General features: G+C 49.3%; 1 protein-coding gene across 2 annotated transcripts; it reads left to right on the top strand.

Annotated features, from left to right (window-relative positions):
* The first annotated feature begins 3,305 nt into the window (after positions 1 to 3,305).
* RNF122 (ring finger protein 122) lies at positions 3,306 to 22,778 on the top strand. Of its 2 annotated transcripts, none has more exons than XM_017536186.2 (6): positions 3,306 to 3,744; positions 11,916 to 12,072; positions 19,500 to 19,545; positions 19,803 to 19,844; positions 21,058 to 21,137; positions 21,696 to 22,778. In XM_017536186.2, exons 1-6 carry the CDS (start codon positions 3,720 to 3,722, stop codon positions 21,808 to 21,810), a joined length of 465 nt encoding a protein of 154 aa, XP_017391675.1. In that variant the 5' UTR covers positions 3,306 to 3,719; the 3' UTR covers positions 21,811 to 22,778. The 2 variants fall into 2 exon arrangements, with proteins under 2 accessions (XP_017391675.1, XP_017391665.1); XM_017536176.2 differs by having other exon boundaries at positions 3,308 to 3,744; positions 21,055 to 21,137.
* The last annotated feature ends 310 nt before the right edge of the window (positions 22,779 to 23,088 follow it).

The raw sequence follows: 23,088 nt of genomic DNA, 5'->3' as shown, positions 1-23,088 counted from the left end.
GACTGTAGTCACAGTTCAGTAGGTGTGACGTGAAATGTTCAATGTCCTGACTGTCCAGCTTTGTCCCCATAAGAACTTCCACTTGGGCTTGGTGTGGTGGCTCACACTTGTAACGGGAGGCCATGGCGGGCGGATCACCTGAGGTCAGGCATTCGAGACCAGCCTGGCCAACATGACTAAACCCCATCTCAAAAAATACAAAAATTAGCCAGGCATGGTGGTGGGCACCTGTAATCTCAGCTACTCAGGAGGCTGAGGCACGAGAATCACTTGAACCCGGGAGTTCAGTGAGCTGAGATCAAGTCACTGCAATCCAGCCTAGGCAAGAGAGCAAGACACCATCTCAAAGTAACAACAATGAAAAACTTCTATCTTTCTTACCTTTCAGGATATTTTCCTACCAAGACCCACTAGGTCAAAGGGGAGTGGGACAGGAGGTGTTCCTCACTTCCTCTCAATTTTCCCTTCAAAGGCTCCCCTTTCGCAGCCTGGTGCTGGAGGCACTTGGCAGGAGAGTCTTAATGAAATTAGGATCACTCATCACACCTCTCCCCTGAGCCAATGAATAGAAAGGACTGTTGGATAAGTAACCATGCACACTTTTTTTTAAAGACTTTATTTTTCATCATAGTTTTAGGTTCATGGCAAAATTGAGAAGAAGGTACAGAGTTCCCATTCACCCCCACCCCTGCACATGTGTAGCCTCCCCCAACAATCCCACCGTTTAGGAGGCTGAGGCAATTGGATAGCCTGAGCTCATGAGTTTGCGACCAGCCTGGGCAACGTGGCAAAACCCAGTCTCTACAAAAAAATACAAAAAAAAGAAAAAAAATCACCTGGGCATAGTGGTGAGTGCCTGTAGTGCCAGCTACTCAGGAGGCTGAGGTGGGAGGATGGCTTGAGCCCCGGAGGTGGAGGTTGCAGTGAGCCGAGATTGCAAAACTGCATTCCAGCCTTGGTGATAGAGCCAGACCTTGTCTCTAAATGAATACAAACAACAAAAAAGAAAGAATATACACAGACTATGTTCAAGGAAGAGTAACAACAAAAAGCCTCAAGGCTGATGAATAGTGTGCTGTGAGAGTATTTGAGTATCAGGAAGACTGAAACAAATAAAGCTAGACTGAAACACTTTGTTTTGTTTTTGAAACAGAGTAGTCTCCTTCCAAGCCCAGGCTGGAGTGCTGAGGTGCAATCACCGCTCACTGCAAGCGCAGCCTTGACTCCTCCATCTCCAATGATTCTCCCAACTCAGCCACCTGAGTAGCTGGGACCGCAGGTGCGTAACACCAGGCCCAGCGAATTTTTGTATTTTTTGTAAACATGTCTTCACCATGTTGTCCACGCTGGTCTCAAGCTCTTGAGCTCAAGCAATTCACCTGCCTCAGCCTCCCAAAGTTTCCAGATCATAGGAGTGAGCCTAGGATGAAATACTTTGAATGAAGCACTCTAGTTTACAGAACTTTATTCTGTAAACACTGGAGACCTTAGCAAAGAAATATTCAGATTTACCTTTTAGAAAGACAGCTGTGCCCAGAAGGGATGGACTTGAGAGTGAAATCAGATCACTGTTTCTTTCAATAGCTGCATGAGAATTTGAGGGGTGGGGGGAACAAAGCACATTAAAATGAAAATTTCTGGGTCCATCCTTTAATTATTGAATAAGAATCTCTGGGCTCAAGGCCTTGGGAATCTGTATGAGTTTCGTCTCAAACGTAGGAGTGATTCTTGTGGGCTCTCAAGTCTGAGCTATAGATCAATCAAAAATTGGATAATTTGCAATTATCCAATTAAGAAATGAAATGTCCCGGGGCCATGTCTCATGCCTATAATCCCAGCAATTCAGGATGCTCAGGTGGGAGGATCACTTGAGTCCAGGAGTTCAAGACCAGCCTGGGCAACATAGTGCTTCATCTGTACAAAAAAATTAAAAAGTAGCTGGGCTTGGTGGCAGGCACCTGTGGTCCCAGCTACTTGGGAGGCTAAGATGGTAAGACTGCTTGGGCCCAGGAGTTGGGGACTGCAGTGAGCTATAATTATACCGCTGCACTCTAGCTGAGTGACAGAGCAAGACTATCTCAAACGAGAAAAAGACAGCCTGGAGCCCTGGCTGACACCTATAATCCCAGCATTTTGGGACACCGAGGCAGGAGGATCACTTGAGGGCAGGAGTTCGAGACCAAAACCTGGCTAAACCCTGTCTCTACTAAAAATGCAAAAATTATCTGGGCATGGTGGTGAACGCCTGTAATCCCAGCTACTCTGGAGGTAGAGGCAGGAGAATCAGCTGAACCCAAGAGGCAGAGGTTGCAGTGAGCCCAGATCGAACGCGGCACCCCACCCTGGGCAGCAGAGGGAGACTGTCTCCAAATACATACATAAACAAATAACACATCCGTAGGCGGAAAACAATGTGGCAGTAATTTGCCTCAGTGTCCCCAGGCAAAAGGCGGCCCCCACCCTGAGGCATCGCACTTCCAGGTGTGCTTTTTTTTTCTTTTTTTTTTTTTAGACAGGTTCTCTTTTTTTTTTTTTCCTTTTCTTTTTTTTGAGACCGAGTTTCGCTCTTGTTATCCAGGCTGGAGTGCAATGGCGCGATCTCGGCTCACCGCGACCTCCGCCTCCCGGGTTCAAGCAATTCTCCTGCCTCAGCCTCCTGAGTAGCTGGGACTACAGGCGCACGCCACCATGCCCAGCTAATTTTTGTATTTTTAGTAGAGACGGGGTTTCACCATGTTGACCAGGATGGTCTCGATCTCTTGACCTCGTGATCCACCCGCCTCGGCCTCCCAAGACAGGTTCTCAGTCTTGCTCAGGCTGGAGTGCAGCGGTGTGTTCTTGGCTCACTGCAACCTCCGCCTCCCAGGTTCAAGTGATTCTCCTGCCTCAGCCTCTCGAGATTACAGGAGCATTGGGATTACAGTAATTGGGATTACAGGAGCATACTAGCACACCCGGCTAATTTTTGTATTTTTTAGTAGAGATGGGGTTTCGCCATGTTGGCCAGGCTGGTCTCAAACTCCTGACCTCAGGTGATCCGCCGGCCTCGGCCTACCAATTTGCCGGAATTACAGATGTGAGCCACCACGCCCGCCGCGCGCATTTCTGCAGACGGGAGTTTCCCCAGGCCTGGGAAGCTGAAGCGGCAGGCGCCCATACTGCGAAGATCCCGGAGGTTTCCAGGAGCGGGAGGGCGGGCCTGCAAGTAATAGCCGGGGGCAGGAGAAAGGCTCCGATTGGTCGGAGGGCGGGTGACGAGAAGGGGGCGGAGCCTCCCTGGGGGCTGGGAGGGCGGTAAAAGGGGGGGTGTGCACCGCCCGGTGTCAGTTTCGGAACCTCAGCCCGCGCACCTCGGCGCTGCTGGGCCTGAGCCGAGCGTCCGGCGAAGGTTGTTCCTCTTCCCGGCCGAGTCTTCTGCGGCCCTGGCACTCCCGCCCCGCGGCGTCCCACGTTCCCCCAGCCCGGGGCCCTGGGCGCGTGCGCTCCGTGCGGCTCTGCTCCGCGGGACTTTGTTTCCTCGTCGTCCCTCTTTGTTGCGCGGAACACCAGCTTAGCCAAAGCCCCCCGCCCCGGAGGGAGTTCGGCTTCTGCAGAAGGGCGGCTGCCGCGCGCTGCTCCGACCCCGCTTGCGGCCCCGCACGCCGCTGGTGCGCCCACCCAGCCTTCCTGGCACCCCGCCTGCGTCCGTTCGTCCGAGGAAGCCAGCCGCGACTTCATTGATGCACCCATTCCAGTGGTGTAACGGTGAGTCCCGGAGCCCGGACCGAGCCTAGGTGGGGCTGGGGGTAGCCGCGGCGCGGGGCGCAAGGTCGGACAGCAGCGCGCTGGTCCTCCTTCGGAAGCGAAGTTTCTCCTGAAATGGGACGGTTGAGAAGGCGTCCTGGCGCCCCACTCTGCTCTGCAAGCGCGGAATTTGAACAATCCAGGTTTCACTCGAGGGCCTGGAAGGGGCCTTCGGAAGGTTGATGGGCCGGGGGCGTGGGAGCCGAGGGGTTCCCGGCCTTTGTGTGGCGGCCCGGCTCTTCTACCCCCTTCCCCTGCCTTTGTGCGCTCAAACTCTGTTCTTTGTTGTGGTTGTTGGAGGAGAATTAAATCCGCGCTCAGGCTGGGATCTCCTAGAGGGAGCTCAAGTTCCCGGCCTGAAACTTTGTAGGCTATTTTAAATATGTATACAGTGCAGCGTGCGGGACGGGGCGCAGGAGTGGCTTCCTCTGGCTTTGTTGGCTTCCCACGGGCTGCTGGCGGGCTTGGTGCCTTTGGAAGACTGTGGATTAAAGAGTCACTTTCGGCCCCGGGCGCGGTGGCTCACGCCTGTAATCCTAGCCCTTTGGGAGGCTGAGGCGGGCGGATCACCTGAGGTCGAGAGCTCGAGACCAGCCTGACCAAGTTGGAGAAGCCCCGTCTCTACCACAAATACAAAATTAGCCGGGCGCGGTGGCGTACGCCTGTAATCCCAGCTACTCGGGTGGCTGAGGCAGGAGAATCGCTTGAACCCGGGAAATGAAGGTTTCAGTGAGCTGAGATCGTGCCACTGCACTCCAGCCTGGGCAACAAGAACGGAACTCTGTCTCAAAAAAAAAAAAAAAAAGAAAAGAAAAAAGTCGCTTTCCTGAGTTAATAAAACCTTGCTGAGAGCTCCGCACCCCGTTCGAGGCTGGCCTATGGGAGCTGCGCTTTCTGGCCCCCAAGGCCAGACTGGTGTGTCTGCTCCTGAACCCAAGTGAAGGCTGCGCCTCCGACCCGACAACCCCTCGCCCTGTTTCTCCCCAGGCCTGGGTGATGCTTCTAAGTTAGTTCATTTCACCTGAGGCTTTTGTAGGTTCTGGTGATACAGGGTTAGGCTGGAGTCTGATTTCCTCAGCAAGCTACCAGAAAGGAAGGTGTTTCTAAGCGGGACACTTAAACCTTGGATACTAATCGCCCCCCACCTCACCACCTCCAGTCCCCCTGGGGTCCTAGTCTTGACCGCGTTATTCCGATGCTTGCAGAGTTTCTGGGAGGGAGAGATGGGAAGCAGCTGGCGTTATCTCTGAGTGTGGCAAGCTAGCTAGTTACAGAGGGAAAAAAATCATTCTTGGGAGTAGACGCCTGCCAGATCTTGGATTAATTATGTCAAGAGGCTTTGTCTTAAGTCAGGGTTTGGGAAGCATGTATACCCCACACCCTCTCCCCCTTCCTCCTTTGCTGGTCGGATCTCATTTCCTGAAAATTAAACAAGCCGTGTGTGATAGGAGGTTTTGTGGGAGAGGGGGCAGAGGATGGGGGTTGAGGGAAGGCCCGTGCACCCTAGCATCTGGGAAAGATTCCCACTGGCTGGGAAAGAGAAGCAGTTCCCAGATCCCCTGGTCTTTCTTGGCCAGCCCTTGTCTGACGTCATTCCTGCTTCCAGTCTGCCAGATGAGATGAGACATTCTGATGTCAATGCTTTCATAGGTTGGCGGAGACAAGGGAACAGAGACTTAAGGGAGAAACGAGGCAGCTGTCAGTAACACTGCCCTTTCTGGGCAGCCCCCTTTCATATCAGGTTTTAGACTTGCTGCTTTATTTTATTTTTTGAGAGAGAGGGTCTCACTCCGACCACCATGCTGGAGTGTAGTCGCACCATCAGGGCTCACTGCAGCCTCCAACTCCCAGGCTCAAGGGATCCTCCTGTCTCGGCCTTCCAGCATAGATGGGACCACAGGTGTGTGCCACCACACCTGGCTACTGGCTAATTTTTATGTGTTTATTTTTTAGAGATAGGGTTTCACTACATTGCCTATGCTGGGTTTTTTTTTTTGTTTTTGTTTTTGTTTTTTTTTTGTTTTGTTTTGTTTTGAGACGGAGTTTCGCTCTTGTTACCCAGGCTGGAGTGCAATGGCGCGATCTCGGCTCACCGCAACCTCCGCCATCTGGGTTCAGGCAATTCTCCTGCCTCAGCCTCCTTATGCTGGTTTTTAACTCCTGGGCTCAAGCAACCCTCCCACCACGGACTCTCAAAGTGCTGGAATTAATGCAGGAGCCACCTTGTCTGGCCTCTTTGCACTTCTTAAAGTGACTGAGAGATCCTGTTCTTTGACTTGAGTGAAGAAGCGACCCCTCCCCCACCTCTTCAGAAACTATCTGGAGCCCCTCTTTCCTGGGGCTGTTCTTCCCTGTCCTTATATAGTTTTAAATAAAAACCTCTCTGCACTGGCAGCTTTTAACCAATAGACTATTTGCCATTTCTTTTTTTATTTTTCTTCTTCTTTTTTGGGGGGGAGGGGGACAGAGTTTTGCTCTTGTTGCCCAGGCTGGAGTGCAGTGGCACGATCTCGGCTCACTGAAACCTCCGCCTTCTGGGTTCAAGCCATTCTCCTGCCTCAGTCTCCCAAGTAGCTGCAATTACAGGCATGCGGCACCACATCTGCCTAATTTTGTATTTTTAGTAGAGATGGGGTTTCTCCCTGTTGGTCAGGTTGGTCTTGAACTCCTGACCTTGTGGTCCGCCCACCTCAGCCTCCCAAAGTGCTAGGATTACAGAAGTGGGCCACCACGCCTGGCTTTGCCATTTCTTCAATAAGAACACAAGCAAATGGACCATCTCCTCTTGACTGTGAAGCTCTTTCCCCCAAACTCTATCATGTGAAGTCCCAAGCTCGATGATTCAATCAGTGGGGAGATAGAGGGGAAGCCTTTATCAGACAGGATAAGATGGTGGGGATACACTGATCAGAGGACTTGGGGGTGGGGGCATCATGCTGGGAGAATGGGCACACAACCTCTGTAATATCTGCTACCAGGCTCTACAAGTTCCCACAACCGCAAACCAAAGGAGGTTTCAGCTCATGAAAGGTGCCCGGAAGAACCAAGGCAGATGGGGGTTAGACCCTCTTGTAGCATCAAATAATGCTGAGGAAGGAGGTGGGAAGACGGTTGGGGGCACAAGGGAAGTCCTGAGGCCCTTTTCCAGTGTAGACTGAAGTTTGTCACTCTAGCCAATCCGCCATAATGTCTTCATGGAAAATTGTTCTTTGGCCCACAGAAAGTAAATATTAGGGCAGGGAGTGGTGGTGAAAACCACTTTATTTCTAACCCAAGAGCCTAGTCACAAGGGACTTCCTGTTGGGCACAGCAAAGTTTAGTAGCTAATTATTTCTTTCATTTCAACTTAAGAAGTCTTTTAGAACAAGAACTTTTACTTTCTGTTTTCCCACGATGTGTAGGTCAGTGCATAAAGCAAGCCCTCAATAATATTTGCTGGTTGACTGGTGACATTAGCTGAGGGCAGTTTCTGGGCAACTTTCCCAAACATCAGTCCTGTTGCTTTGAAGTGGGAGGTTTTGCCAATGGGACCAGGTTATTTTAAGAAAATGGAAAATTATTTATCTATTAACTGGTTATTGAGAACAAGCCAAATGCTAGGCTATGCTGGAGGCTGGAGAATATACAAAAGTCCAAGTTGGAGTTGGCAAACCTAGGAGGATTCAGGCTTTTTTACGGAGTCTTGCTCTGTCACCCAGGCTGGGGTACAGTGGCACCATCTTGGCTCACTGAAGCCCCTGCCTCCCACATTCAACCAATTCTTCTGTCTCAGCCTCCCAAGTAGCTGAGGCTACAGGTGCGTACTACCACGCCCGGCTAATCTTTTGTATTTTTAGTGGAGATGGGGTTTCACTGTGTTGGCTAGGCTGGTCTCGAACTCCTGACCTCAAGTGACCTGCCCGCCTCAGCCTCCCAAAGTGCTAGCTTAACAGGCATGAGCCACCATGCCCGACAGCTCAGGCTTTTAGGGGAACTGTATACTCTCAGTGGTGCTCTCGTCTTTGTTCTTAGAAGTATAGACACGCCTCTTCTACAGTGCCTCATTTTTTTTTTTTTCATTCTAGCAAAACTAAGCCTCACTTTCTATGGTGAAAACTTTGTAATCCAAGCACTTTGGAGGCCAAGGCAGGCGGATCATCTGAGGTCGGGAGTTCAAGACCAGCCTGATCAACATGGTGAAACCCTGTGTTTTAAAAAAATAAATAAAAAATAAAAATAAAAACTTTGTGTCTTTTTTCCCATGTGGTAAGATCATCTAGTCATTTTTCTGTCCCTTTTTTTTTGAGACAAGGTCTTACTCTGTGGCCCAGGCTCCCAGGCTAAGTGTACTGGTGCAGTCATGGCTCACTGCAGCCTCGCCCTTTCAGATTCAAGTCATTCTTCCATCTCAGCCTCCCAGGTAGCTGGGATTATAGCCACTTACTACCACGCCCAGCCAATTTATTATTACTATTATTACTATTGGTAGAGATGGGATCTCACTGTTTCCTAGGTTAGTCTTGAGCTTCTGAAGTCAAGCTGTCCTCCTCCTGCCTTAGCTGCTCAAAGTGCTGGGGTTACAGGTGTGAGCCAACATACCCGGCTTGTGCTTTCTTATAATAGTACTTATCATACAATCAATGCTTAATGCACATTTGAGTTAAAGTAGCTCAATGCTAGGGACGATGTAAGACAGTTGCTGAGTAAGCAGGGGCCAAAACAACTGATGGAGGTCATGAGTGCTGTAGAATTCAAGGAGGAGAGGTTATTGGACCAAAACAAAGGCCAGGCTTGATGGGCCTCAGAGAGGGTGTTTCAGGAAGGGAAAACTCTTGTGAACAAAGACAGGGAGGCAGGCAAGGGCAAGGTTGTACAAGAAATAGTGAGAAAGACTGGCCCGTTGGGATAGTATTGGAGAGCTTTTAAGTAGGAAGCTGTGAAGGGACAGGGTGAATGTTTTAGGAGGACTTGAAGCCAGTCATGAGTTTGGAAAATACAAGATCAAAACAACCAGGAGGGAGCGGGGCGCAGTGGCTCATGCCTGTAATCCCAGCACTTTCTTGGGAGACTGAGATAGGTGGAATACTTGAGGTCAGGTACTCAAGACCAGCCTGGCCAACATGGGGAAACCCCATCTCTACTAAAAATACAAAAACTAGCTGGACATGGTGGTGTATGCCTGTATCCCAGCCACTCGGGGAGACTGAGATAGAAGGATCGCTTTTACCCGGGAGGCAGAGGTTGCAATGAGCCGAGATCGTGCCACTGCGCTCCAGCCTGGGTAACAGAGCAAGAATCTGTCTCAAAAAAAAAGGCAACTAGGAGGATGTGTTAGGTGTGTGGGGTAAATGAGAGGAGAAGGAACTAGAAACAGGAATGACATCAACTAGGAAACAGTGGGAGGTGATGAGTGTTTACAGTAGGGCTGTGGCAGTAGAATGGGGCACAGTCTGAAAGAGGTTTGAATGGAGGCTCATTACATAGTCGCCAGTAAGGGATGAAGAGGACTGATGTCCAAGTTGACTTCCAGTCTTTCAAGCCAGCCTGCTGCTGAGTTGTGGTAGCACTGGTCATTAGAGTATAGAATTCTTTGGCATGCAAATATACCCTGGCTCCCAGCCAAGACTCAGGAAAGTGCCTAGAACCCAACGCCTGAGTACAGAGAGCCCTTAGGAGCTAGGCCTTCCTAGCTATTTGACTGTGGGCGGGTTATTAAATGATTGAGTCTTTTTCCCATTGGTGGGGGAAGTAACCTTTACTGTGGCAGTACAAAGATGAAATTGATAGCATGAGAATGTGCTTAGGATGTAGCAGGTGGACAGCAAATTCCAGTTCTCTCATTCATCAAGGACTCCTCTCTTTCCCTTCAGCCATCCTCAGCCATTTGACATTTGTTTTTTGTTTTTTTTGTTGTTGTTATTTTGAGATGGAGTCTTGCTCTGTCACCAAGGCTGGAATGCAGTGGTATGATCTCGGCTCACTGCAACCTACACCTCCCAGGTTCAAGTGATTCTCCTGCCTCAGTCTCCCAAGTAGCTGGGACTACAGATGTGCACAACCATGCCCGGCTAATTTTTGTATTTTTAGTAGAGAAGGGGGTTTCACCATGTTGACCAGGCTGGTCTCGAACTCCTGACCTCAAGCCATCCACCCACCTTGGCTCCCAAAGTGCTGAGATTACAGGCATGATCCACTGTGCTCGGCCAAGCGATTTGACTTTCTACTGGGCTGCTGTCTTTCCAGCTGCAGCTTAACTACTGCAATTCTACACACATACACACACATGCACTCATACACCTACACACACACACCCCACATGCACTCATACACCTACACACACAAGATACACACACAGAGCCACCCCCCTACACACACACACACAAAAAGAAAAACCTGTCGGGTGCAGTGGCTCATGCCTGTAGTCCAGCACTTTGTGGGGCTGAGGCAGGAAGATCTCGTAAGGCCAGGGGTTGCAGGCTACAGTGAGGCATGTTCATGCCACTGCACTCCAGCCTGCAGGGAGAGCGAGACCTTGTCTCCAAAAACAAACAGTTCCTTTTCCAAAAGATCTCTTTGTTTCTTTGATCAGAACTTGGTCACATACCCACCTGAACACCAAATACTGGCAAGAGGGCAAGAGAGAAGTAACTGTCATAATTGGTAGGCCAGTCAGTATTTATCCCTGAGTCCTGTGAGAAGGCACACATCTTGGCCTTTGCTTTTCAAACTGAATGTGCAGGGGAATCACCTGAGGAGCTTGTTAAAGTGTAGATCCTGGCCGGGCACCATGGCTCACACCTGTAATCCCAACACCTTGGGAAGCCAAGGTGGGTAGATTGCCTGAGCTCAGGAGTTCCAGACCAGCCTGGGCAACATGGTGAAACCCCATCTCTACTAAAAATTCAGAAATTAGCTGGGCATAATGGTGTGTGCCTGTAATCACAGCTACTCAGGAGGCTGAGGCAGGAGAATCACTTGAACCCGGGAGGCAGAGGTTGCAGTGAGCCGAGATTGCACCACTGCACTCCAGCCTGGGTAACACAGCGAGACTCTGTCCCAAAAAAAAAAAAAAAAGCATAGGTCCTGATTCATTTAGGCTGGGATGGGCCCGATAGTGTATGTTTCTAAAAAGCTCCCAGAAGATGCTGCTGTCACTGGGACTGCGCGTTGAGGCTTTGAGTAGAAAGCGGGAAGGTGACCAGTGAGGGAAGCTGTAACCTCCGCCCCACCCCCATCACCATTTTGTGGAATGCTGGCCCGGGACTTGGAGTGAACAATTTCTATTCTAGTCCTGGCACAGCTTGTCTTCTGGAGCAGGTGGCTTAATAATGACAAATAACCTTTGCAATTGCCCTTTGCAATTTACAAAGCATATTTTCTTACACACCCATTTTCAGTCCTCTCTCTATTTTGCTTGTTTTCGTATAACAAAGTGAAACTTAGAAGTCACTTCTTAAAGGTCATATGGCTAGCTAGGGAAGGGGGAGTTGAACCCAAATAATATTTTCTCAGCTAAGGCTATATGGGCTCCTACCTGATGGAATTAAGTTCTCCGGTTTCTACCCATTGCCTAAATTTTTATTTTTTTTTAATTTTTAAAAATAGAGATCGGGTCTCACTCTGTCACCCAGGCTGGAGTGCAGTGGTATAATCATCACTCACTGTATGTAGCCTTGTACTCCTGGGCTCAAGTGATCCTTCCACCTCACTCAGCTTCCTGAGTAGCTGGGACTATAGGCATGTGCTACCATGCCCAGCTAATTTTTCTATTTTTTGTAGAGATGGGTCTTGTATGTTGCCCAGGCTGGTCTTGAACTCTTGGCCTCGAGAGATCACCTGTCTCAGTCTCTCCAAAATACTGGGATTATAGGCATGAGCCACCAGACCCAGCGTGGCTAAATTTATTATCCCTTAGATGGGGATATTGTTTCAAGTATTTTGGCCAGTATTCAATTTTATAGATTAGTTAAATTTGCTCGAGATTACATAGCCAGTAAGTGTTAGAGCTGAGATATAAAACTGGAGCCAGTGAATCCGAGGCTTAGGCACCTGGAGCCTGCCAATTCTCTTTCTATCCTGCTGACATAGTGCCATCAGCCCCAGCAGTAAATTTCCAACCCTAATATGATTTATTTTTTCCTTTCCCTTTGCAGGTTGTTTCTGTGGCCTGGGACTGGTGAGCACCAACAAGTCCTGCTCGATGCCACCCATCAGTTTCCAGGACCTTCCACTCAACATCTACATGGTGATCTTCGGCACCGGGATTTTTGTCTTCATGCTCAGCCTTATCTTCTGCTGCTATTTTATCAGGTGCGTGGATCCCTGGCTGACTGGGGTGGGAGTCCAGCAGGAGGGAGGAGACCAGGGCTGTGGGGTAAGCTGAGCAAGGGTGCCATAGCAGAGTCACTAGCCTTATTCTGCAGTCACCACATTGAGGACATGGCTGAGCCTGCCCTTCTCTGGGCCCCTGAGGGTCTGGTGTTTCTATTTATATCAGCCTATCAGGTTGTTCCTGAGCATATAAGGTCACCACGGGTTGGGCTGCATCCCCCCTCCTGGCCAGTTATTCTCAGGTTGCCTGGAATTACTGTGTGAATGAGTGATAAAGTCCCTTGTCTGTCTTTCTCTATTCCTACTCATGTCCTTTAGGTGGTCAGCAACAGGTGGGCATCAGTTATGCCAGCATCATGTTCTTTTGCCCCCTGGGGCCCTGTTGTCAGCCCTCCAGATACTAATATTAGGAAGTAAGCCAAGTGTCTATAGAGAGCACTTGGTTTTTGTTTTTGTTTTTTGAGACGCTCAGGCTGGAGTACAGTAGCTTAAAGCTCGGCTCACTGCAACCTCCAACTCCCGGGTTCAGCAAGCAATTCTCCTGCCTCAGCCTCCCAAGGAGCTGGGATTACAGGGTTGTGCCACCATGCCCAGCTAATTTTTGTATTTTTAGTAGAAATGGGGTTTCACCATGTTGAACAGGCTGGTCTCAAACTCCCGACCTCAAGTGATCCGCCTGCCTCAGCCTCCCAAAGTGCTGGAATTACGGGCGTGAGCCACCATGCCCGGCCAGAGTTATTTGTTTAAATTGTCATTTATTCTTAATTGCTTAGGGATCTAAGGGAAGACCTGGAGCTTGGCAGGGCTCACCACACTCCGGGAACGCTTTCTCTGTCTCCTGCTGAAGGACAAGAGAACTGGTGGCTGTTTTTTGTTTTTTTTTTTGTTTGTTTTTTTGAGAATGGAGTTTCACTCTTGTTGCCCAGGCTGGAGTGCAATAGCATGATCTCAGCTCACCACAGCCTCTGCCTCCAGGGCTCAAGCTATGTTCTCCTGCCTCAGCCTCCTGAGTAGCTGGGATTACAGGCATGTGCACCATGCCCAACTAATTTTGTATTTTTAGTGGAGATGAGGTTTCTCCATGTTGGTCAGGCTGGTCTCGAACTCCCAATCTCAGGTGATCCACCTGCCTCAGCCTCCCAAAGTGCTGGGATTACAGGTGTGAGCCACCACACCCAGCCTGTTTTTTTTCTTTTTTTTTTTTTTTTGAGACGGCGTCTCACTGTCGCCCAGGCTGGAGTACAGTGGCACAATCTTGGCTCACTGCAACCCCTGCCTCCTGGGTTGAAGCAATTCTCCTGCCTCAGCCTTCGTCATAGCTGGAATTATAGTTGTATGCCTAGCTAAGATTTATTTTTGTATTTTTAGTAGAGACGGGGTTTCACCATGTCGGCCAGGCTGGTCTCAAACTCCTGACCTCAAGTCATCTGTCCACCTCAGCCTCCCAAAATGCTGGGATTACAGGCATGAGCCCCTATGCCCGGCCTCTGGTGGCAGTTATTCTATAAAAAATTTAGAACATGACTGGTATTTAGAATGAGAATCAAAGTAGTAGTGTTTCTGACTGGGGCTTACTGTTGGCATTGACAATTCCTCATTGTATGGGATTGTTCTGTACCTTGGAGAATACTGGACTTCCCTGGCCAGTAGGGCATGCTCGGAGTCTTTAGGGCCATTGTGGCCGATAGCTATCCCCCCCACCACGCACACATTCCCAGATGCTTGGGTAGACATCAGCTGGGGTCTGGGCTGGTGTCTGATCAAATCATTTAAGAAGATTAAATTAAGATTAAGGAAAAGGCTTTGCTGGCTTTAGTCCTAAGATGCCCTTCTGGGTTTGAGTGTTTTGCTGGAAGGCAGCTACAAGAGAGGCAGGAACTGGTCCATCTTCCCCAAGGCTGGAAGAGCTCCCTCTAAGAAGGGGAAATGCCCTCGGGCACATCTCCCCAGCACCCCCAGGTGTTTCCTTGGACCTGTTCTTTCTCAGAACTTTTCCCACAGGTCCCTGGAACTGGAATTTTCCATGTAAAAGTCTATGCAGAGGAGATACTGGTTTATCTTCCCTCTTGTACAATTGGGTCTGAAGATTGCATATAACCATTAAGTGGAGGTGAGGGTAGATTTCTGGTATCTCTCCTCTCTTCCTGTCTCCTCCCTTTCCCCGAAGCCCATTTCTTTCCCTCAATTTCTTCCTGACCACCAACCTCCCAATGTTAAGCAATTCATGCTTAATTCCTAGAGACAGAGGATATGACGATATACCAAATACCAAAGGTTTCTCTATGATGAAGCTGAGAGGGGTTTGTAAAACCAACTCTCTCAGGTCCCTTTTCTCCCTGCTCCTCCTCCCCAGCACACCACAGAGGCTCAGCCATGCCAAGCCGCAAAGGGCCTCAAGAAAAAACCATCCAGGCCAGCCAGGCACCATGGCCCTTGCTTGTAACTGTAGCACTTTGGGAGGTCAAGGCAGGAGAGTCACTTGAGTCCAGGATTTTGAAACTAGCCCGGTCAACAAAACCCCATCTCTACAAAAACAGAAACGACCTAGAGAAAATGAAGTGGGTGGCTAGTTCATTTCCTAAGTCAACCACTAATAAGTGTGAACCTTAGGTTTTCTGCTCTTTTCTTTTTAACTTTTTTTTTTTGAGACAGGGTTTTGCTCTGTCGCCCAGGCTGGAGTGCAGTGGTAAGACCTCAGCCCACTGCAACCTCTACCTCTCAGGTTCAAGCCATCCTCCCAACTCAATCTCCCAAGTACAGGTGTGCCCCCACCATGCCCAGCTAATTTTTACATTTTTTATAGATAATTTTTATATGTTTTGTAGCGATGAGGCTTCACCATGTCACCCAAGGGGGGGTCTCAAACTCTTGAGCTCAAGCCATCTGCCTGCCTCAGCTTCCCAAAGTGCTGGGATTACAGGCATGAGCCACCATGCCCAGCCTTTAGCCACTCTTTACCAAGGGCTTTCCATAGGCCAGCCATTGTTGTGGTCAGCATTTTATAAACCATTTAGTTCACTTAATCCTCAGTTTAGGTATTAGCCCACTTTATAAATGAGGAAATTGATGCTCAGGCAGTTCAGCATCTGCCCAAGGTGATACATAGAGGAAGATACAGAGGTGGGCAAGTCTGGCAGCAATGAGCTAGGGTCTTAACCAGTCCTGCCAAGTATTTGGCTTTTGAGTCGTATTCCTTGAAGTAGAGGAGTCACTGTAGGCAAGCCACCCGCTTGCAGGTAGGGATCTGGTCTCGCAGAATGACAGGCTGGAGAGCTATGGATTGCTGATTTCTTTTTATTTGGCTGTAGTCAACAGAACAGGGCCAGGTGTGGTGGCTCATGCCTGTAATCCCAGCACTTTGGGAGGCTGAGGTGGGTGGGTCACTTGAGGTCAGGAGTTCGAGACCCTCCTGGCCAACATGTTAAAACCCGGTCTGCACTAAAAATACAAAAAATTAGCCGGGCGTGGTGGTGGGCACCTATAATGCCAGCTACTTGGGAGGCTGAGGCAGGAGAATTGCTTGAACCCAGTAGGCTGAGGTTGCAGTGAGCCAAGATCACGCCATTGCACTCCAGTCTGGGCAACATGAGTGAAACCCCATCTCAAAAAACAAAAAAATAAGAATAAAAATAAAACAAAACAAAACAAAAAAACAGAACAGTAACCACATGATGCTAAAAGCTGTCCCCACTGTGGTGCTCTCAGCACCACCTGTTCCTTCTGCAGTAATCTGCTCCTTCGTCACCCTGTCCTGTTCTGCAGCCTGCCTGAGGCCCGCTGACCCTGGAGTTTCACAGTCCCAGAGGCTCAGTGGTATGTGGTAGCCTGTGAATGTCTATATATAAAAAGGCACACAGACGTAGAAGCCACCACTTCCTCTCCCTGCTTCTCAGTTTCCTCCTCAGCCAAAATAGGCCCCACTGCTCCCGGCCTGGTGAGCCCAGTGGCCAAGGCCAGCTTCCCCCTCTCTCAGAGCTGACCTCTGCCCTACACAGGAATGGAGGGGCCGAGGAAGTACAAATAGGCAGGAAGGGAAACATTATTTTCAGGGCCTGGCTGCATTGTTTGTTCTAAAAGGGAAAAGAGGAAAGGGAGAGCCCACTGGCAGCGGCTAGAAATGGTCTCATTGAAATGGGTTATTTTTAGTGGCTGTGCTCACCCAACAGCTGAGAAGGCCACCTGTCAAGACTGGTTGGTACTAGGTCCCCAGCTGGGATTGCCCAGGGTTTCTGCTTTTTGCTCTGTTTTCCTTGCAAGCTTTGCGGCCACATTTCATCATGATCTCATCCTTTCTGAGCTTAAATCTATATGTAGGATGAGGGGGCAGCTCTGAAGCCCTTCCCATTCTGAGTTTTGGAGGATCCCTGGGCAAAACCACTAAAGGACTCAGCCAGAAAGGCATGAGGGGTGGGGGAAGAGCTAGGTGCCTGGGGTACAAAAAACAGAAAAAGACAGCGTCCACTACGTAAGTATAGCCACGTTGCAGGTGAGACATGGGTGCCTCAAAACTGCATAGCAGTCCCTCATTCCCCAGACAGTTAAAAACACAGGCTCTTCACTACTTCCTTGTTTACTCTGCACGTACCTCAAAACAGAGCAGCAGTGTCTTTGTCCCTCAAGGCGGCTGTGTGCTCTCTGTCTGTGGGAACACTTCCCACCTCTGCTGAACCCAGTATCAGTCAACTAACAGTAGCCACGTGAACGTTGGGTACGTCCCAATGCCCCTCTGCCCTGCTCATTTGGAAATTGGGACAGAGACACGTGTATGTACAAAGACCTTTTCTGGACCAAGGAGCTTTCTGCAAAGTGAAGGATGGGACAGTGGGAGCATTGGTTAGGCCTTTAGCCCAGCCCTGCCTGCAGCAGAAAGGATATAGTGGGGAGAAGAGGGAAGGGGGAGGGGATGGCAGATGTGCTGCCCCAGTACCCAAGCCCATGGCATAAGTCCATTTGGACTGGAGCTCCCAAGAGGCCCCAGGAACATGGACCTTGCCAGGTCACCTGACTTCCCATCAGGAACGACGGAGGAGGCTGGCAGCCTGATCTTATCCGCCCTGCACTGTGCTCCAGGCCTGGCTCTGCCCCCGTCTCCTGCCTCTTCCATCACCCAGGGAGCAGCTTCAACTTCTCACCCCACCCCCTTCCACTGGGACTCTCTGTGATTGGAACTTCTCTCTTTTTGACTTACGTCAGCCATCCATCTATCTACTCATTTATTTATTTAATTATTTATTTAAAAAAATTTTTTTTGACAGAGTCTCACTCAGTTGCCCAGGCTGGAGTACAGTGGGGGCAATCCTAGCTCATTGTAACTTCTGAACTTTTAGGCCCAAGCACCCCTTCTGCCTCAGCCCCCTTAAGTGGCCTGGACTACAGGCATGACCAGCACACCAGCTTCTTTTCTTCTGCTTGTTTATATTTGAAGAGACAAGTTCTCGCGGCATCTCCCAGGCTGGTCTCAAAGTCCTGGCCTCAAGCAGTCCGCCTAACTTGGCAGTTTTCTTTATTTCTGTTTGCAACCATTTAAGAATAAAAACCACTCTTAGCCTGTGGACCTTGCAAAAACAAATAGTGAGCTGGATTTGGTCCTCAGGCTGGAGTTTCCTGCTTCTCCTGGCTTGCTGGGTTTCTGTGCTTACTTCCAAATAACCCAGGACTGTGTTAAGAAGTGATCGCCAGGAAAAGCCCCATCGAGTTCTCCCATCGCCCACATACAGCAGGCATTCTTGTTTTGTTTTGAGACAGGGTCTTGCTATGCTGCCCAGGCTGCAGTGCAGTGGTGCAATCTGCTGACTGCAACCTCCGCCTTCTGGGTTAAAACGATTCTCATGCCTCAGCCCCCTGAGTAGCTGGGATTACAGGTGCATGCCACCATGCCCTGAGAATTTTTGTATATTTTGTAGAGACAGGGTTTCACCAGGTTGCCCAGACTGGTCTCAAACTTCTAAGCTCAAGCAATCTGCCCACCTCGGCCTCCCAAAGTGCTGGGATTACAAGTGTGAGCCATCCCACTCAACCCACATACAGGAGGCATTCTAAAGCTGCCTGCAGAGTTCTGCATGAAAGATCCCCCACCCTCCTTGAAAATAAAATGACACAAAATCCCGTGTATAATTATGGTCTCAGCCATTTGCACGGCAGGCCATTCAGAGTTGTAGATTTACTAAAAGGTAAAGTATGTCCCAGGACTAGATCACATTCTCAGGACTATGATGCATTCCACCTGATTGGGGAAACAGACCACATTATCTGGTAAAGAGCTTGGGCTCTATCATCACACCAGCTTTGATTCAAATCCAGACTCTGCTACCAACTAGCTCTGTGATGTTTGGACAAATAAATTCACTTCTTTGGACTTCATTTTTTTTTCTTTTTTTTTTGAGACAAGAGTTTTACTCTTGTTGCCCAGGCTGGAGTGCAATGGCACCATCTCAGCTCACTGCAGCCTCCGTCCCCTGGGTTCAAACAATTCTCCTGCCTCAGTCTCCCAAGTAACTGGGATTACAGGTGTGTGCCACCATGCCCGGCTCATTCTGTATTTTTAGTAGAGTTGGGGTTTCACCATGTTGGCCAGGCTGGTCTTGAACTCCTGACCTCAAGTGATCCACCCACCTCAGCCTCCCAAAGTGCTGAGAATTACAGGCATGAGCCACCACGCCTCGACGAGCTTCATTTTTCTTACCTATAAAAATGAAGGTATCTCACTCTTAAAGTTTAGAATCATTAAGAACATACGTGAATATCTTAAGTGTCCCAGCGACATACTAGCAACTGCTCCATAACCATTATATTATGCTATTGCCATTAGTAACGGCATGCTATGTTTCGGCCAGAGAGTCAGCTGGTATGCAGGCCACCAGCTTAAAATGAAAAGAGGAAAACAAAGGAGGCATCGTCTGTGTTGTCTGGCACGGCAAAGGGAAGAGTGTGCTTTGGTTCCAGAATACTTGTGTTCTCCGGGTGGAAAATTCCCCAGGGTCAACAGAGACTTATTTATCCTGCTATCCTGGCTTAGCAGAAGTAACGCTTTTATGCATATCTGTCTCGCTTCTGTGTACTCAGTAAACACAGTGTTGATTTCTGTATAGTTTGGGTGACCGAAGGAAGTTGCTCACCAGGAAAGGGTGGAAAGAGTGAACGAACTATTTGGGGGTGCTGTGCTGGCAGGTCCCCCAATCTGTGTATGAGACCTGGCAGTGAATTTTGAGACTGTCAAGCCTGAGTAGGAATCTTAGTCCTTCATCAACCCTCGTTGGCCTGCATAGGTCCAAAGTATGCCCTGTGGTGTGTATGGGACGAGCACCCCTCCCTGCCTTCAAAAGAATTCCCAAGCAGCCAGCCAGCCTCTCCTGCTTTGAGTCATTCTGCTTAACCTGCTTTCTCTATTTTTTCTCTGTTCCCCCCAGCAAACTCCGGAACCAGGCACAGAGTGAGCGGTATGGATACAAGGAGGTAAAGTGCTGCATGTTTCTGGGAAGCTTCCTTCTCTGCCTGACCTGATGGGAAGAGGCAAGGAGGGCAGGCTTAGGCTCTCCTGGGCAGGAATCCCCCCTGGCCTCACCTCTGAGCCTCCCTGAGGCTAACCCCCTTCAGTGTCAGAAGTCTGGCTTGCCCCAGGCGTTCCACGGGACTCCCTTCATTAGTTGATACCTGGCTGGCCACAGTGGTTGGTTTCTTCTTCAGACATCATGTGTCTTCTTTCTTTTCAGGTGGTGATTAAAGGTGATGCCAAGAAGTTACAATTATATGGGGTAAGTGTGCCAGGAGAGCGTGCAGGAGGGCCCCAGCAGGTGAGACAGCACCTTGCTCCAGCTCTCAGCTTGAACGCTTTCAGAAATCTGCTTAGTTCCTGCTTTCGTATCTCCTTTGGCCAAATAATAGGGACACATCTCAGCAAGTAATTTATACATGGAATTGATTTTATCTGGAATAGCCTCAAGCAGAAGACATGAAGGGATCACAGAAGGGTTTAGATAAGTAGTGCCCCACAGCCCCAGGAATCCACTTGCATAATTTTTACCAGGAGGATGGTCACACCCTTTCATGCCATAGACAGAATTCAGCTAACTTTCCCTTGTTCAGCCCCTATGTCCTGGTGGTTACTGTAGACAATGAGGTCCTTTGATTTTTGTGTATACCCCATCTTAACAGACGAGATCTAACTAGTGGGTTTATTCCTGTGACTCTGCCATTTCTCTCCCACCCCACTCCCACCCATACACTAATTCCTTTAGTCCCCTCAACTCTGACTTTAGGAATTAGTCATATCCCATTCCTTTCCTACTTATGCCTCTAAGGTCACCTAACCCATTTCCCAAGCCTTCTGTTCATGACCACAGACACTCCTGCTTAGAGCATGCTCATGGTTGTCTGGGAGTGGGGAGGATCACAGTTCCACTACACATGACACCTCCTAGACGTGGGCTCATTTTGTCCCTTACGCCTCACTCAGCAAGTGCAAATGCTTCCCAAGCCTTCTTCTAGGAGAATAATTCACCTGACGTCAAGGGAGTTAATATGTAGGGATGTGGGAAGTCTAGATTTAAAGAATGTAACTGATCACAAATACTGCCGCCCCCATCCTTAACTCTGCATAGTATTACATGCCTGCTCACCAAATGTATTGTGCAAGAAAGTATTGAAAACCATTCTTAAGTCGGGCGCAGTGGCTCATGCCTGTAATTCTAACACTTTGGGAGGCTGAGGTGGGTGGATCACCTGAGGTCAGGCGTTGAAGACCTGCCTGGCCATCATGGTGAAACCCCATCTTTTAAAAATAAATAAATAAATAAAAGAAAACCATTCTTCTAGGATAGCTCTTTCCAGTGCAGTTGAAACTTCTATGATAATAGGAATGTTCTATGTTTGCTGCCTGATAGAACAGACTAGGCTAGAGCTTAGTTTTTTCTTGTCTGGGGATGAATGAGTGAGACGCTTTTACCTGCTCCTTTCTATCTGCAGCAGACCTGCGCAGTCTGTCTGGAAGACTTCAAGGGGAAGGATGAGCTAGGCGTGCTCCCGTGCCAACACGCCTTTCACCGCAAGTAAGTGGGAATGTGTCCAGGGTGCCCTTTGAAGGAGAAGTAATCAGAAAGCATCTTCGGGAACCTTCCAGTCTCTGCCATTTCCTATCTACTGCTTGCCAGAGATGCCCCAGGTCCTGTGTAAACACCAAGCAAAGCTCGGGGATTAGGTTGGGGCAGGTATCGGGATATTCCTCTTCTTCTTTTTTTTTTCTTTTTTTTTGAGACAGAGTTTCGCTCTTGTTGCCCAGGCTGCTAGGCTGGAGTGCAATGGCATGATCTCGGCTCACTGCAACCTCTGCCTCCCGGGTTCAAGCGATTTTCCTGCCTCAGCCTCCCCGATAGCTGGGATTACAGGTGCCCACCACCACACCTGGCTAATTTTTTGAAGTTTTAGTAGAGATGGGGTTTCACCATGTTGGTCAGGCTGGTCTCAAACTCCTGACCTTCCACCTGCTTCCACCTCCCCGAGTACTGGGATTACTGGCGTGAGCCACCGAGGGATAGTCTTGTTTTGGGAGACAGCTGGAGCAGTGTGGTCTACCTCATTAGAGATTACCGTTATTCCTTTGTTCCCAGGTGTCTGGTGAAATGGCTGGAAGTTCGCTGTGTCTGCCCCATGTGTAACAAGCCCATTGCTGGTCCCTCAGAGGCCACGCAGAATATTGGGATTCTATTGGATGAGCTGGTATGAGTGCTGCAGCTACACCGAGACCTGGAGAAGACCTTTTGCCTCGTGGATGCACAGGTGTAACAAACAGGACTGTAAGGTGATGATGGTCACTTTCCCCGTGATGGGAAGGGTAGTCCAGGGCTGGGCTTCCACCCTCAGTGCGAGACCAGTGCCAGATGTGCCCCCACTTCCTGCCTCATGAAGCCTTCTTCCCTGCTACTCCATGCTGGTGGCCTCACCCATCAAGACCACCATTTCCTGGTACTGGACTATCTACCTGCCTTGTCCCTGCTCTGGGGGAAGGCGTCCATCCCAATCAAGAACATGGAGGACATCCTTTTTCAAGGTTCCCCTTAGGAGGATGAGCTGCCCTGACCCAGAAGGGATAAGATGGGCTCTGCCCCCTCTACAGACCTTCCCTCCCCTTCTCAGTTCTTCTGGAGGAAGGAAAGATCAAGGAACCATGCACCTCCACAAGAGGCGAGGGAGGCTCTGTATGAAACAGAAGAGCAGGGACATTAAGGAAAATGTCAATGTTTACACGGGACCTATGGAAACAAAGGCTGGCCGGTGCTGGCTGACTCCAGGGTAAGAGAGGGCCCTTCCCCTGCCAGGACCCAAGGTGCTATCCATTCATTCTCTTCCTCAGTTAGAGCTTCCTGTTCCACGTTGAGGTTTGAGGACCCTCTAGAGGAGGGCTAGTTCTGTACTCCAATTGATTCCCAGGGGCAGTTTTTTTTTGTTGTTTTGTTTTTTTTTGGATCAAAAGGGGCGTAGGGATGAGGGTATCTACCGTTGAGCAACAGATACCTCCTTCCCTTTGTAAGTAGTATTTTTATACTTCTTCCTCACCTCTCAGGCTTTAGATACGAAATCCCCAGAATGGAAGGGGGTGGGGATTTTTTCTATTCCTCCCTGCAGTGGGTGAGGGTGGGAGAAAGTTATGTATTTAAAGAAAAATAAATGTAATACCAAGTTTCTCTAACCTACTTTACTTGTGGTTGTGACTGCCTCACCCCTTTCTGCCAATAGAGGGAACAAAATCCTCAAACTGCCTCTTCTCACTTCCCCATGTATCCACACGAAACACACACAAGTTCCTAATTCTTTTAAAAGTTCTTTATCTTTTTGAGACAGGGTCTCACTCTGTCATTGAGGCTGGAGTGGAATGGCTTGATCATGGATCACTAAGACCTCCCTGGCTCAAGTGATTCTCCCACCTCACCTCCCAAGTAGCTGGGACCCCAGGCGTGTGCCACAATGCCTGGCTAATTGTCTAAAATTTTGTGTAGAGACTAA

The sequence above is a fragment of the Cebus imitator genome, unplaced genomic scaffold (genome assembly GCF_001604975.1).
Source record: "Cebus imitator isolate Cc_AM_T3 unplaced genomic scaffold, Cebus_imitator-1.0 Scaffold5, whole genome shotgun sequence".
NCBI classification, from domain to species: domain Eukaryota; kingdom Metazoa; phylum Chordata; class Mammalia; order Primates; family Cebidae; genus Cebus; species Cebus imitator.
The sequence above is the reverse complement of the archived record's forward strand: the minus strand, read 5'-3'. Positions and strand labels throughout refer to the sequence as shown.